Genomic DNA, 20404 nt, shown 5'->3' on the forward strand with positions numbered 1-20404 from the left:
GCCATCAGCATGAAAGCACTTTTCCTTGGAGCCAAATTGTATGTTCATATGAACACAGGAGGACCGATGGGTTCATTTAATGCAGGGCTGAACAACTTTTGCTCTCTAGCTGTGTTTGGACTACATTTAGCACAACGGGGAAGTAACTTGTCTAGCGAGCAAGAGGTTGCCAGTTCTAATCCCCGCTGGTATGTTTCCCAGACTATGGGAAACACCTGCATTGGGCAGCAGTGATATTTGAAGATGTTGAAAGGCATCGTCTCATATTGCACGGGAGGAGGCAATGGTAAACCCCTCCTGTATTCTACCAAAGACAACCATAGGGCTCTGCAGTCGCCAGGAGTCTGCATAATATTGAGTAGCTCCAGATGCTGAGCTACAAGATGCCAAATTCATGCCCTGCTAAATTAGTATTAGTATCAAGATTTATCTGATTGGTTGTTTGGGGAAACAAAAATGGTGGACCAGAAGGACCTGATCCATTTGGGAAGATCTTATGTTCATCTATACACTCTGAGGGACAAGTTTGGTTCTTCTCATCTTTAAAAACAGTTCACTGTAAGATCATGATATGCTTGGCCCTTCCTTTAACTCTAATTTCCCCCTATACCAGGGATGCTCAACTTCGTCCCTCCTGCATGTTGGCCTACAATTCCCATAATCCCTGGCTACTGGCCACTGTGGCTGGGGATTATGGGAGTTATAGTCCACCAACAGGTGGAAAACTAAAGTTGTGCAGCCCTGCACTACTGAGCACAGCAATTTTCTACCCACACTGACCACCTCATCCGCCTCAGGTGGTATTCAGCAAACAGCTCTGTTTGGAAAATGGGGCTCTGCTGCCATCCCTCTCTCTACCTCCACCCTTCCGAACTAACCAGCCTGGGCAATTAAAATTGCCAAAGTGTGGCCCCTGGCGGGGAGCTATGAAGTTTTTGTCAATTCTGGAACAGTTAACATTCTTGCTGTGGAGAGACATAAAAGTTGCACCAACCCTTTCTGAGAAGCCATGGCAACTTGTGAAATTAGGTCAAGATGCGGGGGGCAGATAATGGAGTGCACGGCACTGCCGGTTTGCCACGGGCTTGCAAAGACATCAAAAACCAAGTGGGGCTTCTGCCGAAATGCATCACCTCCCCAGCACATTGATAGATACCATCAGAGGACCGTGAATCTCCAGTGATGGAAAAAGCACACAACAACAAATACTCCACTGCCAGGTAACCCATCATCAAAGCAGAAGCAATGTAACTTTGGTGCTTCCTAGTTCTTAATTGAGTACAGAGATCAACCCAGTGCATGTTTACCTAAAGGGTCTCCAAATAAGAACTTAGGAACAGGGAAACCTGCCTTCTACCGAGTCATATATCGAGCTCAGTATTGTCTACACCAGGGATTCTCAACATTGGGTCCCCAGATGTTATAGGACTTCAACTCCCATAATTCCCAACCAAAGGCCTCTGGAGCTAGGGATTATGGGAGTTGAAGTCCAATAACATCTGGGGACCCAACAATGAGAATCCCTGGTCTACACAGACTGGCAGCGGCTTCTCCGATTCTCTCTCAGCCTTCTCTTGGAGATGCCAGGGTGGGGATCTGGGACCTTCTGCAGATCATGCTGATGTCCAGAATCTACATTAAACCTAGATTCAAATGATTGTGTGGACCAGGCCAAGACTGAGCTAGATGGACCAATGGTCTGACTGAGTAGAAGGCAGCTTCCTGTGTGCTTATATGCCAAACCAGAAGAACGGGGAGTCAAATTCAGTGAACACACTGAGCACCAGTGTCAGTAAAGACTAATTACTTCCCAGGCTGCCCAGGAAGTTTTGATTGGTCCCATGTTCCTTGAGTCAAGACAAGGGGTGCCAGGTCTGGCCTCAAGAGTAGTGGCCCGGCTGAGAGGGCTCTTTCCCTGCTGGTTGCCTTCACAGACCAGCCAAAACTACCCCCCAGTGCCTCTGGCCTTGGCTCCCGGGGCTCCTTCTTCATGGGTAGCCCTTGCCTGACTGGGCCCTCATCATGGGCTGGCCTGTCTTTATATACCCGTGAAATCTCGTGGGTAGTCTAGCGAGATCTCGTCAGATGGCAAAAAGCTGTCTGGCCATGGGGGCCAGACGAGAAACTCGTGGCCGGCCAGGGCATCACCCGAACCAGCAGGAGATGGGAGCCGCCGGGGTCCAGGGAAGGCTCTGCACCACCCAAAATGTTGGGTGTGTCCTAGTGGCCATCGGTGGGACCCCAACAATTGCATTTCCTGGTGAGGAGAACCAAGGAGTCACTCCAGGATTCCCAAAGGCAGAGGTTCTCAAGCTTGGATCCACAGCTGGGACCACAACTCCCATCATCCCCAGGCTCAGTGGCTGAAGGCTACAACTCCATGATGGGAGTCATATTCTAAAAACAGTTGGGGACCCAACCTTGAGGACCCCAGGCCTAGGGAGATGCTCAGCCTGTAGCCCTAGTAGCTCACGACACGTTGCTGCTGGGTTCCAGCTTCTGAGCCTAGCACTTCCTGACCATACTTAATCATTCTAATTTATATATCACAATTTCAATGCCATTTGACTCTATACTAGGGCTGCACAACTTTGGCCCTACTGCAGATGTTGCACAGGAACATAGGAAGCTGCCATATACTGAGTCAGACCCTTGGTCCATCTAGCTCAGTATAGTCTACACAGGCTGGCAGCGGCTTCTCCAGGGTTGTAGGCAGGAGTCTCTCTCAGCAGTAACTTGGGAGATGCCAGGGAGGGAACTTGAAACCTTCTGCATGCAAGCAAGCAGATGCTCTTCCCAGAACAGCTCCATCCCCTAAGGGCAATATCTTGTAGTCACACATGTAGTCTCCCATTCAAATGCATGCAAGGGCAGACTCTGCTTAGCAAAGGGGACAATTCGCGCTTGCTACCACAAGACCATCTACGAATCCCATCACACCTGACAACTGCAACATGTCTAAACTCCCTCTCCTTTGGCTTGTAGCAGCCCACTCCCACCCCAGAAGGGAAAGCATTCTCCACCCTCCCTTTCTGATCCTCGCCTACTCAGCCTGCCTCCACAAATAGAAAGCAATCTTCATGGTTCAAAGCGAAAGCAACTAACCACTTCCCTTGGCACCTAGCTCCTATCCTCACCTCTCATCCCCTGACATAAAGTATTACCAGCCCAGCAAAGAGTTATGTAAGCGGGGAGAAAGAACTGTGCACCTTTTTTGTTGCTTTTTTACGATATCCTCGCCCCCTTGGGCCATACTTGCTACCATTGTGGGGCAGTGGATGGGAAGGGTATTAACTCTTTGAGCTTGGCCAGGCAGTATTCTACGGCAGCTCATTATGGGAAAACTGGGTCTCTCTGGACCAAATGAACCCAATTCCTTTTCCAAGCATAGAGGATAACATTCAAGTCAAGGGGCACCTGCTTATCCAGAAATGGGATCTTCCTGTGACAGGGGCCAGTCTAGAGGCCCATTCACACATTATGTTCAACACTCATACGACGAGTGTACAGTGCACACAGGTACAGATCAGTCATTCACATGTTAGGTTGAAAGCAGATACAGAAGTTTAGTATACTTCCCATCTGCACCATGTATTTGAAAGGCCTATATTCAGGTTCACTTTTTCAATGAACACCAGTACATTACAATGTGTATGGACCGGTCCAGAGGTCATTCTAAAGCCCTCCGTACTGGTCCGGACATGGGACGGTTCGGCGGTTCAGTGCTGAGGTGGGGGTTCCTTTAAGGGTGGTGGGGAGTTACATAACCCTCCCGTGGCTTTTCCCTGGCCGGAGCACGGGTTCCTTTAAGGGTGGTGGGGAAGGTTACATAACCCTCCCGTGGCTTTCCCCTGTCCGGAGCGCGTATTTTAGTAAGCATTAGGGGTGGCAGGGTACCTACTTGCTGCCCATTCCCCTGATCGTCAGAAAAAGGCCTCAGAAAGCTTTTTGCGCACGCGTACGCCACGTCTCCGCCATTAGGAAGGATTATGGACATAATAGGTAGATAGGACTCTGCCTTATACCCAGGGGCCTGGCAAGGCTGGAGTGGGACAAAAAAAAGGAAGACGAGCCCCTTCCCCCTGATCCTTCTTCCTCAGAGAGTCGGGCCGGGGGGCAGCAAAGAGCAAGCTATCAGTCAGCAATCTGGGCCTGCTCCCTCGGGAGCCCAGGGATGTTTGTGTCTCAAACCTCTGGTCCACCTACTCTCTTCTCCTGTGCAATTGTGGCTATGCCCCTGCTCCATCTACTCTGACTGGCAGCAGCTCTTCAGAGGTTTTCCAGGGATCAAACCTGGGACCATCTGCATGTAAAGCAAACCCTCTACTCCTGACCAATGGCCCCATCCACCTGGATATGATGTCCTCTGAAGACTCCAAAGTGCTATAAAACATAATTGGCAGCAACAACAACAACAATAATAATAATGGCACAGCAGATATCCATACATGCCTAAGCAACGGTGTTGGATGCCAGATTTCTCCTGGCACCTTACCTGTGTAGCCAGCCAGGGCAGCAGCAGGAATGACTGGTTTGTCCTTGTTCATGTCCGCCCGGTCTCGAACATAGTCCTTGAAGGTGCCTTTGGGCTTGTGGTTGGGCAGAGCCACTGGGTAGTCCTCCGAGTCAAAGCTGTCATAAGAAGGGACACGCTGGAGACTCTGGAAAGATGACTGGCTGCTCCAGGACTGGGTCAGCCGGTCGCAGCTGTCGTAGCTCTCTATGCTCTCAAAGGAATCTTGGCCTCCAAGTTTACCTGTGGGATAAGGAGAAAATAGTAGGCATCGGGACACAGGAAGCTGTCTTCTCCCGAGTCAGACAATTGCTCCTTCTAACCCAGTATTGGAATGGAATCTTTATTACAGTCATTGACCAGATCTTTCTTTTGGTGTGTGTGGGGGATATTATTATTATTATTATTATTATTATTATTATTATTATTATTATTATTATTATTATTTCGATTTCTATACCGCCCTTCCAAAAGTGGCTCAGGGCAGTAAAACTAAATAAACTAAACTAAAAACAACACAAGAAATAAGTAGTAACCTCCAGTAATCGTGCAGGTGTGCAGGCAGGCTGGTGGTGGCCCGTGTTCGGCTGCCACCACAGCCCCCTTGCCCCGTCCCTGCGTCTGATGTCGGATGCAGGGGGCTGGCTAGCTACGCCCCTGCATCTGATGTCAGACGCGGGGGCATGGTCTCCATCCCACATGGGGTCGCACAGCCCTGTCTGGAAGGGAGATTGGCCCACACTGCGTTGGGCAGTGCGAGCCAGAGCGAATCTTCCTGCCTTTAAAGATTTAAACGCAGGGAGAGCCATTCCAACTGTGCTGCCAACGCAACGTGGGCCGATCTCCCTCCCAAATGGGGCCATGCAAACAGATATCCTGCCACTGAGCAACGATGCTGTTCCCGAGGGGAACATCTCAGAGCCCTTACATGCAGTCACCCATCCAAATGCAAACCAAGACAGACCCTACTTAGCAAAGCGGACCATTCATGCTCGCTACCACAAGACCAGATCTTCTCTCCTCAATGGCCCTTTTCATGTTTTCCTTGGCCTACCCCTCCTGGAGCACCCCCTTCTTCCCTTCTATTTCCCTTCACAGGCATCCTGCTTCGGAACATAGGAAGCTGCCATATACTGAGTCAGACCATTGGTCTATCTAGCTCAGTATTGTCTACACAGACTGGCAGCGGCTTCTCCAAGGTTGCAGACAAGAGTCTCTCTCAGCCCTATCTTGGAGATGTTGCCAGGGAGGGAACTTGGAACCTCAGATGCTCTTCCCAGAGCAGCTCCATCCCTTAAAGGGAAGATCTTACAGGGCTCACACAACAAGTCTCCCATTCATATGCAACCAGGGCAGACCCTGCTTAGCTAAGGGGACAAGTCATGCTTGCTACCACAAGACCAGCTCATTTTTCTGCAGGTTAGTTGCTCTAGCAAGCAGAAATGAATCCCAAGCAGAGAAAAGCATTGAGCTGCCACTGATGATGGAGACACCACCCCGTCCATTACAGAAGCTTCCAATCAAATCATCTGTATTACAGTCTTATACCAGCATAAGATAGAAGCTTCTAGATTAAGCAAGTTCCAGAATGCATCCCTAGGAATCTAGGCTGTTTTTTATAAAAAATCTTTTAATGCTTATGGCTGAAGATCTGACTCTCTGTTCAAGTGAAGAAGTTTGAAAGCCCTCCCACCCCCAAGCCCTATTGCTCAATCATTTCTCCTTTACTGATAGCCTCAAAGTGTCAGAGGATCATTTGAGTTCATTCATTCGACATGCTGAGCTGAAAACAGCTGTTGAGATTGCGCAAGGCGACCTCCCAGAGACATTTTCATGGGCAGAGATCCTGGCAGCCAAGACCCAAAAAGCAACTCTCAGGGGGCGAGTGGGAGGGGTTTGAAGTGGCACTCTTGTCCAAATGTTTGCCATGTCCTAATTTAACAGCTCTCCCCAGGATGGAGGTTTGGGCGGGAGGGATTGCTGGCGCCAGCTTCTTTCAATGGCTAGAGGGCTGAGCTTTTAAGTTGTGCCTCTTTCTAGTGAATCCACTTCTGGGATGCTTCAGGGAAAGGCCTGGAGCTCAGTGGTGCAAGGTAGGCTTGTCACACTCCACCCACTTCAATTCCCAGCATTGCCAGTTAAAAAAATCTCAAGTCTCAGGGCTGGAAAAGACCTCTGACTGAGATCTTGGAGGCATTACCAGGATGATCCTGTGAGCAGAGCTGGCACGTCCATTTAAGCACATCTAGGGGGTCTCCTCGGGCATCAAGCTGTGACGGGTGTCGCCATGCCCACTGGCCTCCCACCACATGCCTCCGGCTCTGCCGGCACTTGATCACCTGCCTGCAGCCCATGATACCTTCTACCTGCCCAGCCACCTACCCACCACGTCCACCTCAACTGGAGACACCATCCTGGGCCTTTGTTAGGCTTAGAAGTGCTTCTGGGCTTAATGGTGGCATCACTAAGGTCATGCATGAACAGTTTGATGTCAAACCGGTTTGACTCAAACTGGGCCGGTTCGGCGGCTCAATCGCAGACCGAACCGGGTGCTTGGTAAACAAGGCAGGATTATACACACTTGGGATATGGGTTGTCCTGGGGGCAGGGGCGGGGGCGGTGAGCGGTGGCACCGGCAGCCATGCTGGGCAGTAAGATCCTTTATCTACCTTTCTCATCACCCACCAGCCACTCCTTCACAGGATCCAGGACCCCCACCACACCCCAGACCAGCCAGTTGGTTTGACTGAACGGGTGATTTGGCTCGAATGCAATTCAAATTTAAGCTGAGCTGCGACTTTTGGTTCATACACACCCCTAGGCATCACCACTTGCCGCTATACATTATAATGACACACCATGGGGATGCCATTGTAACATATCACAGCAATCTGAGTCACAACAAAAGCTCAGGCCAGTGAGCCTGGCAGTGGATGAAGTGCACATGGCAACCACAACAGGGGATGAGCAATCAAGTGGGAAGGCAGGAGACAGTGTTGGGGGCCATGGGCAGGCATGGGAGTGGACGTTCGTCAGGGACAGGCATCCCCTTGTCCTCTGCATCACCAGGTTTCAGCTGGGGTACCAAAAATCCTCCCCTGCCAGGGAGCAGCCATAAGAAAAACATCAATCGCCCTGCTGTGGGCAACTTATAAACAGGACCACGTGGAGATACGAAGTGCTATTAAACATTACCTCGGCTAGCACGCCCCATGCACATGTTATCTGGCGTTACGACTTCCTGTTTGATGGTGAAGTAGTCTGTCTGCAAGGAGTCCATCTGTACAGGGTCACGGAGGATGACAGATGGGTAGTCATTCTCGTACTTGAGGGACAGGAGCTCCTCAGAGCTGATTGGATGGAGAGTCTGGTAGGACTCTGTGATGAAACTGGGCTCAGAAAATTCGGAGGGAGGGACACACTGAGCATGCTCAATGCCATAACCTGTGAGCAGGAACAACATTCGCTTGAATGGAAGAACCAACCAAGAACAGACAAACATTGTCACAAAGGAGCTGAAATAGCATTGTGAAGGCTGTGCACAGAAACACTGCTAGTGCAGTCCAGAGTTAAGGTTGCTTGTCTCAGGAAAGGTTATTAGAACCAGAGGAGGCAAGCAGGCTCAATGGTTCAATGTGGCTTTTACAGTGGGTGGGCGGACCAGACCTGATTCATTCTCAAAATATCTAGTTCAGTATCTGGTCAGTCTAGATACCCCTTTTTAAATAGGCATCCTTCCTGTTCTGTATTTATCCGCCTGTAAAATATATATATATATATATATATAGAGAGAGAGAGAGAGAGAGAGAGAGAGAGAGAGAGAGAGAGAGAGAGAGAGCAGTCTTTTCTTCTTCATCCTAGCAATAATTCACGAGGGATACAGTTCAGGCAGCAACATTTAGTGATGGATTTTTTATTAAGAACCTCAGATTTGACTCCATGAGCACCTTTAAATAATCAGGCAACACGTTTGTTAACAAGTTTATATTAAAGATAACTTATGAAAACATAGATGGTATCTACCATCTCCTTCCTTTCACAGAAGGGAATGCCCCTTTTATGGTAGTGGTACTACTGCACCGCATATAAGCATCATGTGAAAATCCATGTTACATGCATCATGTAGAACATGGATGGCATACACCATCTTTGGAGAGGCATTCTCTTTGCTCTTGTCTGTAGAAGGGAATGTTCTTCCATGGTGTGGCTACAACACATGTATGCATCATGTAAAAGTATGTTGTTTTCGTCCAAATTATTGCTTAATTGAATAATAATGGATGAATCCTTTACAGCTCATTACTCAATCAAGATTTCTTAGGAAGATCCTGGAAATGATAATAACTGAAATGGAGAAGAATGCTACTGATGGGTCTCCTCTACCATAGAGGTTCATACATTTTCTGACAGATTGGTATGTCTTCCTCAGTGACATGCAAGAAGAGACTTGGAGATGATACTTGGATCCCCAAGTTCAAGTTCACATACCAACCTTCTGTCTCTGTGGACAGATCATGTGGTTCTCTGGTTTCCAGAGTGGATTAAGCTTTTTGCTGTCAATGGGCAGCCAAGATTTGCCACTGGGTGGGGAAGGGAGTGAGGGGAGTTAAACCTTTTTCTTTAAAAAAAAAACCTTTAAAAACTGCCGCTGTACGGAGGTAGCACAGCAGGGACAGTGGCGAGAGCTCTTAGTGGGCACCCACCTCCCAGATCCTGTGGGACACATACGGATGGCGGCAGATACGGTGTCAAGAGACCTCGTCACATGGGCCTTCCTTCGTCACAAATGGGCCTGCCTTCCTCTTCCAACAGTGGTACATCTGCTGGTAACCTCCAGACTGGATTACTGCAATGTGCTCTATGTGGGTCTGCCCTTGTATGTAGGCCGGAAACTACAGTTGGTCCAGAACGCAGCAGCCAGGTTGGTCTCTGGGTCATCTCGGAGAGACCATATAACTCCTGTATTAAAGGAGCTACACTGGCTGCCGATATGTTTCTGGGCAAAATACAAGGTGTTGGTTATAACCTATAAAGCCCTAAACAGCTTGGGCCCTGGGTATTTAAGAGAATGTCTTCTTCGTCATGAACCCCACCGCCCACTGAGATCATCTGCAGAGGTCCATCTGCAGTTGCCACCAGCTCGTCTGGTGGCCACTCAGGGATGGGCCTTCTCCTCTGCTAAGGCTTTGGAATGCGCTCCCTAGTGAAATAAGAGCCTCCCCTTCTCTGACAGTTTGTAAAAAGTCTCTAAAGACAGATTTGCTCACCCAGGCTTTTAACTGATATTGTTTTAATGCTGTTTTAAAAGTTTTAAATTATTGTAATTTTTTAAACTTTTTCTTTTTGTTTTAACTAACGTTTTACTTTCTGTTTTTATTTTGTTGTAAACTGCCCAGAGATGTAAGTTTTGGGCGGTATAAAAATATTTGAAAAATAAATAAAAATGACACAGGTCAGGCCGACTTCAGCACACTGCACACACATGCACATGTGCAGAGGGCCAGAATCAGCCTGATGGGTGTAGTTTGAAAGGAAGGCAGACCTGTGTGAGGAGGTCTCTTGCCACTTTCTCTGCTGCCATCAGTGCGAATCCCCCACAGGATTCGGGACTGGGAGGCGGGTGGGTGGAGGTGGGTGGGTGGACCCACTAGGACCTCTCGCCACCGCACAATGGCAGTTTTTAAAGTACAAATAAAAAATAAACTTTTCCCCACCCCAAGATTTGCCGCCGTAGGCAATTGCCTTTATTGCCTATGCGATAATCCGCCTCTGCTGGTTTCCAATATTCTGACTACAGAATATTGGAAACAGTTCTCCCCCTCAAACAGCCTAGCACTAAATTTGCTTCCCTGGCTAAAAGAAAAGGAGACAGACTTACTGATGAAGTAATCAGATGTATAGCGGGACTCTGGGTAGGCAGTATTAACTCCATTTGCTGGGTATGGCTTTATCTCTTCTGAACCAAGGAAAGAGACAATGACAGGAAACAGGTTTGGTTGTCTCGAAACACATATATCCTGCTTTTCTCTAAGATTCAAAGTACTTCGCAATCACAAAAGTTAAAACAATTCTACTAATTGCAGAATAAAACAAGACAAGCAAATTGCATGTCAGTACCCAACATGGGAACATACAGGACATGGGAACACAGGAAGCTTGCCTTAGCTCAGTATTTGTCCATCAAGCTCAGAATTGTCTACAATGCACCCCAAGGTTTCAGGCAGGGGTCTCTCCCAGCCCTACCTAGAGATGCCAGGGAGTGAACCAGGGACCTTTTGTATGCAAGCATGCTCTTCCACTGAGTTTTGGCCTCATCCCCTAAGGGGAATATCTTACAGTGCTCACATATCCTCAACTATCCAAATGCAAAGCAAGGTGAACCCTGCGTAGCATAGGGGACAATTTATACTCGCTCTCACAAGACCGACTCTCCACCCAAATGGAACACTTTGAATAGAGTATAGCATCTTTCCTATATGGACAGCAGTGAAAGCTACATGTAGGGCATTCTATACTATGGCAGCACAAATCGGTCTGTTGGGCTGTAGGTACATGCAGAGGGAAAACCATGAAAGGTTGCTGGGTCTCAACTTGTGTAATTGCAAAACTACAAATGGGCAATCATGTCATATGACCATCTATGGATGATCTGTATGTTCTTTCCCATGTTCTCCCTAGGAAACACCATTTTGTCTGAAGTTATTTGAGCCTGAGGTTCTCACACCGAAATGTGGGGCTGCACAACTTGGGCCCTCCAACAGACTGCAACTCCCATCACCCCTATCCATTGGCCATGTGGCTGGGGATAATGGGAGCTGTAGTCCAACAACTGCTGGAGGGCTGAGGTTGCGCTGCCCTGTTGAAGTGCTGCAGTCAATGGACCCCACGGTGCATGGACCACACTTCTTGATTCTATTGGGCAGCTCAACTTCCAAATCTAAGGACAGGAGACTGTACTTAAAGTCCTCTGCACTTGAAGTTTGTCACCATGTGCCTTCAGATCTGCTGAGTCAAACTCATCGAAAGCCACCAGGTGACCCTGGACGTTCCATCCCCGGCCCATTGATTAACAGGCCTCCAACTCTGTTAGCTATTTCCAGATCTCTCAGTCAGACGTGACTCACCTACCGCAGACCATATAACTGGGACAAAAACAGAAGCAGGCAGGGGACCTCTTCATCTTCATATATTTGGGCATATTCAACCTTTACTCCTCCCCCCTCCAATAATTCCTAAAATAAAGCCCGTTTCCCAGCAGTGCCCTCCGTTTGACTGCAAACCCAATGGAAAGTTGCCCACGCTGCAACCTGGTCCCACCCTTCCCCTGTGGTCCTCCACCCTGAGCCTTGGCAGGCCTCACGAGGAGGGGAAAGGGCACGAGGCCTCCAACTTCTCAGTTCGCACAAGACTTGGCTTTGTTTAAACATATGTTTTCCCCTTGCTCTAGTCCCCAGGAGGGGAGGCCAAAATTAGGTACATTTGAATGAAGGAGCATTATCTCCGGCTAGCTTCTGTCTGGCCTCAGCAGAGACAGACAAAAAGTTGCAGCCATCCCCATTATGTTGTTCTCCTTGCTCCTATGTGAGGTAATGTGGGAGGAAAAGGGCACAGCGGAAGGAAGATAGGCTTCCTTTGACACTAGGAAGCATCATTTTCGTACAACAAAATCTACGTTAGGAAACCTCACTGGCCTTTTATCTGCAGCGGGCCATCCTGTAGTCTTCAAAGCTGAACTCAACCCACCAGGTTTGGACCACGTACTTGACAATTCCCTGCTCTGTCATTCCAGGCAGACGCGGGGGGGGGGGGGAAGGATGTTTATCAAGACCCACTAGGGGCTGTAATATGGGGGGAGGCTGTTGCTCACTGGAAGACCACAAGTAGGACTAGGAAATAGTCCTAGTCTTATAAGTGTGTGCAAACAAGTTCAATGTTGAATGTGTTCAACGTCAAACCAAACCACTGAACAGTTGAACTGGACCGGATCCCGGACCGAACACCCTCAAATGTTCGGGAAGTTCGCAGACCACTTTAAGTAAAATAAAAAAAAATTTTTTTGACCTTTACTCCCCTTGGGGGAGTTCCTACAGGCGGTGGGGGGGTGGGGTCTGCTGAGGTTCCCCCTCCCCCTGCCGGACTTCCTCATGCCCCCCTCGGCCAGTTTGCCCACTCTTCAGCCAGTTTTCGGCCTTCACCCGGCAACCATTATGCAGCCCGCTCATAAGTTGGGGAGGTGAATATTGTAAGCTGCCTTATACTGAGTCAGAACATTGGTCCATCTAGCTCAGTATTGTCTACACTGACTGATAGCAGCTCTCTAAGGTTTCAGGCGGGAGTCTTTTGCAGCCCTACCTGGAGATGCCAGCGAATGAACCTGGGACTCTCCACATGCAAAGCAGATGCGCCACCACTGAGCTACCATCCCATCCCCTGTGGCTGGAAATGGTGGGAGCTGCCATCCAACAACATTTGGGGACCCAAGTTTGAGAATCCCCACCAATGACCTGTGCCCCCTGGGGGCTCCCAAATCTTTCCTGGGTGGTGTGGTCACCACTGGCCCACACTGCTCCAGGCAGCTAGGTGTGATTATGACCTGTGTCAGGTGCTTTAGAGACAGAGAGGAAAGAAATATGTGGGATGGGGATATGTCAAGTTGTGTGTTGAAATATTTCTGATCATGCATAGTTGCATAAATATGCTGCTTGTGCCCTCAAGAACCCATGTGTTAAAAATACTGTGTGTGTCATGGTGTGTGTGTGCATAGGGGGATCAAACTTAACTTGCTGTGTGTGGGCTGGGGGTTCCAGCATGGGGGGCCCAACGAAAGGCCTTTAGGTCCAGGCTCCAAAATTACCTAGGTGCATCTCTGACCCTTGTGCTATACTGAACAATATGAACCAATAATCTGGCAGCTTAAGATAGTCATGTGCACCAAACAAATTTTCCGCAGGGCAAATGATTGGGGATGGGGGTGTCATTCAGTTTCAGAGCATCCGCTCTGTGCGGAGGTCACCGTTTCACTCTCCGGCATCTCCAGGTAGGGCTGGGAGAGACTCTTGCCTGAAGCCTTGGAGAGCCTCTTCCACTCAATATAGACAATACTGAGCTAGCTGGAACAATGATCTGACTCGGTAGAAGGCATCTTCCTGTGTTCCTATATTCCTTAATTGTCTTGGGGGATAAGGCCCATAGGTCAGTGGTAGAACATCGGCTTTGCATGCAGAAAGCCCCAAGTTCAATCCCCGGCATCTCCAGATAGGGCTTCAAAAGGCTCCTGCCTGAAGTCCTGGAGAAACTGCTGCCAGCAGTCAGTACATACAATACCAAGCTAGATGGGCCAATGGTCTGACTTAGTATTAGGCAGCTTCCTGTATTCCTATCATTTCCGTCATAGGGTGTGAAAGAACATCACAGCTGGACACCAGGCACGGAATTTTCATATGCTCATGGAAACAACCAGGTATAACGATTTCTGTTACTAAAATCAGATACCCAAACCAATGCAGGGGGCGGGGAAGAAACACTTGAAATATCCCACCACGAAATGGAAGAGCACAACACAGGCTGTAGACTCCACACCCAAGCATGTTTACCTTCAGAAAGCCACAGGTGGGGCTTAAAATCATCTTCATATGTCACTGGGTTTCTTAGGAGAAATAAAAAACTACTGGCCTCCTCCTTCTCAGGCTATCCAAAACAGCATAATAAGCACCTGTCTTATTACAGAAGCCTTTAAAATGATTTGACAGCACTTTAGTAGACACACGCTGTTTACAGTTGGTTTAGCTTTTGCGAGGTTTATTGCTCAGGCATAAGCTTGGCTCTGTTTCTCAAAGCTTGTTCAGTGTAATCCAGGATTAGCTGAAAGGAGACTTTTGCAACAGTCTTAGGACCAACTACATGTTACTTCTAAAACCATTTAGGCTGGGGATGTTGGGAGTTGTGGTCTCTCAACATCTGGATTACAGATGTTGGGGAGGAGAGTTGGGTGTTGTGGTAGCAAGCATGAATTGTCCTCTTTACTAAGCAGGGTCTGCCTTGGTTTGCATATGGATGAGAGACTACATGTGAGCACTGTAAGATATTACCCTTAAGAGATGGACCATAGGTTAGTGGGAGAGCATCTCCTTGCATGCAGAAGGTCCCAGGTTCAATCCCTGGCAGCACCTCCAGGTAGGATGGGAAAGACTCCTGCGTTAAATATTGGAGAGTTGCTGCCAGTCAGTGTAGACAATATTGAGCTGGATAAACCAATGTTCTGACTCATGGTTGAACTTCAACTTCAGGGCAGGATGCAGTATCCTCATTCCAAGAGGACTATCAATGCGCAAAGCCAACAGAACAGTCCTCTAGTTTTCCACAGTCTTTTTGCTTCCTTAAAAGTTCTTCCCCAGGACCCTCTAATGAAGGGGTTCTCTAATATAAGTCCACAGATGACTAGGCCCTTGTGACAGGGGATGATGGGAGCTGTAGTCCAACAACATCTGGGGACCCAAGTTTGAGAACCCTTGTTCTAATGAATCCTGTTTGCTAATGAGGTTCCTTTCTCTCTCCTCTTTGGAGCTGGGGACAGAATTGAACAGTGCTAGGCAACAGCAATATAATTGTGTAGTGATCAGAGTACTGGTTATGGATATGGGAAATCCAGATATTCTCACAGTGTTGGATAACATCCCATCATTTTCCTAAACCAACTGATCTGCATGTTCAGCTGGAATGCTCTTGCTACAGCCAGCATGATAAATTACCTTTCTGCAGGATCTCCAGATGTTCCCAAAGAATATCTCCTACAAAGTCTGGTGCCAGTTCGAGGAAGCAATCCTTGCCCAGAGCACAGAGGGAAGCGCCATTCATACAGAACTTCTGGAAGTCCACACCCTTCAGACTGAATTCATTTACTGCCCACATGACCCAGTCCCGTACATGGGTCTCTGTCCATTGCTGAGGATCTGCACCAAGAAATCAGAGAGCAGGGTAATTAGAAGCGGCCATTCTGCACGCCATCTTGTATCCAGCATCTTACTGGCCAGGGCTGGATTAAAAGCCAAGAAGGACATATGCTAAACTAAACAGAGTCTGAGGAGCCTTAACAATATGCTCTATCCACCACATTCAACAGCAAAGGCATGGATAACAGGGGGCTCAAGGAATGGCCTTCTTGATAATGTCCCACACCCATGAGATCTTCCATAGGAACAGGGTTGTATCTATAAATGAGCGGATGGGTTCAAAGAACCCAGCTCCTGAGGGCCCCCCAGCTCCACTCCTCCCTATTTTCTTCATAATATCCCTCACTCTAAGGGGCCACTGGGGAGAGGGGCGAACACGGGGGCCCCACCACACCTGTGCCCCTGCAAAGGAAACTTACTAAAACTCAGTCTTTGAGCAAGCTTTGTTGAGCCCTTATTAGTGGGGCCAGCCTTTGGTGAGGTGAGTTAGTGAATATGATGGAGAAGAGCTTGCATCTGTTATGCATTTATGTTCTTTTATTAGATGCTGCTAATTTTATTGTTAGCTTATTGTTAGCTATTGTTATTAGAAAGACTCCAACAGTCAATTAACTGGTTAGAGTAATCAACTAGTTCAGTCCTTTTAAATTTTTATTTTTCCCTTGATAAGTAACAGAACAGAAGAAAAGCTGCCTGGGACATATAAAGATGTTACTAAATAACTCTGCCTCTGAATATCTTACTCTAGGCTCCACAATGAATTTCTAGGTGTCATGGCTCCCTGGAGCCTGGGATTTGTCAAGCCCTGAAATAGACTGGAACCATATCCACATTTACCTGGGAGTATGCCCCAGGGTAATACTAAACCTAGTGGGGCTTACTTCTAAGGTTCACACAAAGTTGCGTGGTTTTGTTTTGTTTCTGTTTCTGTTTCTTTTTTACGCAAGTGACGATAAGCTGCGAGTTATACTCACATGCAGATTATACTCACAAAAATACAATAGACCAAACCAGAACTGGAATTTGCTCTGCAGTTGCTTGGAACAAATGAGTGATCTGGGAGAGTGCCCGAACACCAGGGGCAGCCTTTTTATGAGGCAAAGTGAGGCAGTGGCCTTAGGTGGCAGATTAGTGGGGTGGCAGCAAGGTGGCAAGATGCCTCCTGATGTTGCCATCAGAGGCAGCTCTTTAGGACTGACCTGACCCTTGCAAACTTTGCAAAAAAAGAAGCAGCTTTGCAAGGAGTGTCTCTCCTCACACTCCTTGTAGAGCTTGCAAGAAGCATGAGAATTGGGGAGGGGAGGGGTGATGGCAACCAGTGTTCTCTGACACAAGGATTCCCAGATGTTGTTGACTACAATTGCCATATTCCCTAGCTAAAAGCCTGGGGGGTGATGCAGCTGGGGATGATGGGAGTCATCGTCAACAACATCTGGAAATCTCTGTGGCAGGGAACCCTGCTGCCAATCTTCCCCTTTCCCTGTCCCCAGTGCATGCTAAAAGCTTTCAAGGGCTAGTCTTGAAAGAAGGTTGACCCCCACCCGGACTTTGTACTTCACTGCAGGCACCGCAATACCCTGGCCTGCCCGTGCAGAAAACCCTTGACCAAATGGCCAAGCCAGAGCTCCATTTGTAGCATATGCAGCGTACCTTTGGGAATTCCCAGCCGTTGCTGCTCTTTCGTGAAACCGCTGAAGGTGGCTTTCAGGGCCTGCGACATCATTTCTTTACTGCTTGGAGTTAACAAAGGCACATCGGCGCATTCCATATCTGAAAAAAAGGCAGGGAGAACAAATGTGTAAATATACTAAGCTAATGCCAGTGGTGAAGATCCAAGGATCATGGTGGGGACGGTGAAGATCATGGCTGAGATGCCAGGTTTTAGATGGCTGTCTGCTTGAGGGCCATGCAACTTTCTTTTGCAGCTTGAATGCAAGTAAGTGGGGTCAACACATATGCTAGTCACCATAAATGAGGAGTGGAAGGCCAGTACGTTGTGTCTGGTAGGTAGCCACCATAGCCAGAGGCTGAGCCTTCAAGATGCTAATCTTGCCTTGGAGTCCTTTGATTATTTAAAGAAAGACAGGACCCCTTGGGATATTTCTAGTACTTTATTGGCCTAAATATCTTGGAAGGTCAACCATTTCTTGTGGTTAATTCTTTTTGGCTTCAGTGATCAGGAATAAAAGAGGGCAAGGCCATAAAATGGTTGCTCTCCGTAAACATTGCCTCCAGTCCCAACAGAAATGTTAATTTCAAAAAATCTTATTTCCCCAAACTATTGAGAGAAATCACATTTGCTAAGGACAAAGAAATCACCATGTTTTCAGTGCGCAGAGCTTTTGATTAGTTCATTATGGAAACAGTATTCCTTTATTAACGGTTCTTTACCTATTCTAGGTTGGCAGCTGTATTCTCTAGATTATGCAAAAAAAATTTTTTTGAATCAAGTTTTGCTTACGTTTGTTTTTAGCAAAATGCTACAGATGTTGGTTGTCCGCTCTCAGTTGCCAGAGCGAATCAAGAAGAACTCGGTAAAATGAGGTTGGTCCTTTTTTTTAAGCAAAAGCAGTGTGGGAAAAGATAATCAGGGTATTGGGGAATAAGTAACAGATTCCAAACACTGTTTAAAGAATGTCATTGGGATATTTAGAAGGTTTTATTAGCGAGGCTCTGGAGAAATAAACACAGGCCCCAGCTATCTCTGCTATCCATCTTCCGCTTAAAGATAACACCAAGAGAAAGTGGCCTGTACACCTTTCCCCTACCCTAAGCGGCTTGCTGTATTTTAATGATGGACTCCGTGTGCTCCAAGGTTACAAGAGACCACCCAGAAGCGGCTCAGTTACCTTTGCAATCAGGTTAGAGGGCAGCCACATTGCTCTCTGGTTATGGGAGAGTGATTCAAACACAGCTTGGGGGGAAATTGAGCCCTCTTGGCCACCAACTGTCTGTAACCCGGAGAGAGCTGCACATGTGCAAAGCAGACCTTAAGTGATGTACCAGAAGTGTGCAGCCTAAGCATATGTGCATTTCCTCACAGTTTGCTCAACTGAGCTTTATGAGACGTATGTCTTAATAAATACTCAGAGGAGACGGCAGTCATAGGAACACAGGCGGCTGCCTTATTCTGAGTCAAACCCTTGGTTCATCTAACTCAGTATTTTCTACTCTGACTGGCAGCAACTCTTCAAGATTTCAGGCAGGAGTCTCTCCCAGCCCTACCTGGGGATGCTGTCAGGGAGTGAACCTTCTTGCCCTCAGGATCCTGTGGCTTGCAGTGCAAGTCAAGTACTAGGACTGTAAGCCCCCATGGTCACATCTTTCCTTGGGACATAAGAAGCTGTCATATACTGAGTCAGACCATTGGTCCATCTAGCCCAGAACTGGCTAAAGCGACTGGCAGCAACACTCCAAGGTTTCAGGCAGGACTCTCTCCCAGGCCCTCCTGGAGGTGCTGCCAGGGATTAAACCTGGGACCTTCTGCACGCAAAGCCCATGCTCTACTACAGTGCAACAGCCCCATCCCCATCTTCGTACATACCCCAATATCTTTAGGGTCAAGAATGCAGCTGGGTTGGGAGGATCAAGCATTTTGCAACACCAGTGGGAATATCTCCTCATTAAGACTTTGTGTAGGTAAACCACGTAAGCAAATAAAGAACTTTTAAAATCAAAGGAATTGGCCTTAAAATGATATTGGCTCTGTTGGAATCCAAACCACTACCAATCTTCGGTTCAAGCAATTCTGATTTTATGTAATTTAAAAAAAAAAAAACAGCAAGAGGAAAGAGCATTCACTTTTCTCCCCTGCAAGGATCAATGCTCTAAGTTATTCATGTTGTTTACTATAAAAGCCCGACTCCGTGGTGTTCTCCATCAAAAGTCCCATTGTGTCCTTGCTCATCTTCCCACTACCTTACACAGTAGCTAGGCTGAAATTGATGTTCGGTTCGCCACAGCAGGAACAGGCTGACCTGGCCGCCCCCTCTGCTGTCCATCCTGTCTTGGGAGCTGATGGATGGACCCCGAGGTCAGGGACCAAGCTCACTGTTGTCTTCGGCAGGAGCGAAAGATCTTTCTTCTCCAGCCTCCTTCCTGGTCCCATAAACCTACTCAAGTTCTGAAGCTATTTGGAAAGAGATGCCTGGTGTATCCTTGTCATGAGGTCTAAGAGCAACTCCAGCTGGTTTACAGACCCGGAACTCTAGAAGGGGCGACAGAGGAGGAGGAAAAACCAGAAAGCCCAAGACTGTTTTGCAACTATTGCACTTTAATTTGGCATGGGAAAGACTCACATGCATACGATATGGAGCCAAAGAGTCTTAATATTCTGGTATCTGATAACAACTGCCCAGATGGGTCCATTGAATTTAGTATTTGATTTCAAACAGCAATCAACTGGATATTCCTAGCCAAGAATGGGGTCAGGATGGGATTAGGGGTACACCACCCCATCTGGAGCTGGAATACCACCCCATCTGGATTCATCCTACCAAATTCTTTTTGTAATAAATAAATAAATAAATAAATAACCAATATAATAGGCTTTGAAATTTTCTGACAAAGCAGCTTGCATTTACAGAATGCAAGCTTACTTTTGGAAGAGGAAAAGGTTTGCTTTTTTTAAAAAAAAGCAGTGGTGCCTATGCACTTCCAAAGTGGTGGTGCTTTACACATCTGACCCACCCAGCTCAGACCACACAAGATGGTGCTTGGTGGATTTTTCAAAATCACCACTGCCCTTAATCTGGGTAACTGATTCAGAAAAACTCCCCCCTACCACCACCACCACCACCACCACCACCATGACTGTGATGGTAGGAAACTTGCTGTGGTTAATATAAAGTCATCTTGAAAAATGTCTACCCTTTAAATTACCCCTTCTTAATACCTTGCTTAAAGCACCTTACATAATTATTGGAGTGGTGTGTGTGTGTGT

General features: G+C 47.6%; 1 protein-coding gene across 3 annotated transcripts in view; it reads right to left on the bottom strand.

Moving 5' to 3' along the window:
- ETS1 (ETS proto-oncogene 1, transcription factor) overlaps positions 1 to 20404 on the bottom strand; it is a 75751-nt gene that overhangs the window by 23912 nt on the left and 31435 nt on the right. For 2 of the 3 annotated variants that reach the window (XM_053269938.1, XM_053269941.1), the window contains exons 2-6: positions 17113 to 17232; positions 15262 to 15462; positions 10392 to 10469; positions 7709 to 7957; positions 4496 to 4756 (exon numbers count right to left, since the gene is read on the bottom strand). In XM_053269938.1, the coding sequence (XP_053125913.1) occupies positions 4496 to 4756; positions 7709 to 7957; positions 10392 to 10469; positions 15262 to 15462; positions 17113 to 17232 (909 nt within the window). The remainder of the gene's footprint in view (positions 1 to 4495; positions 4757 to 7708; positions 7958 to 10391; positions 10470 to 15261; positions 15463 to 17112; positions 17233 to 20404) is intronic. The other variant, XM_053269940.1, reaches the window with a different exon arrangement.

The sequence above is a fragment of the Hemicordylus capensis genome, chromosome 8 (assembly GCF_027244095.1).
Source record: "Hemicordylus capensis ecotype Gifberg chromosome 8, rHemCap1.1.pri, whole genome shotgun sequence".
Lineage (NCBI taxonomy): Eukaryota > Metazoa > Chordata > Lepidosauria > Squamata > Cordylidae > Hemicordylus > Hemicordylus capensis.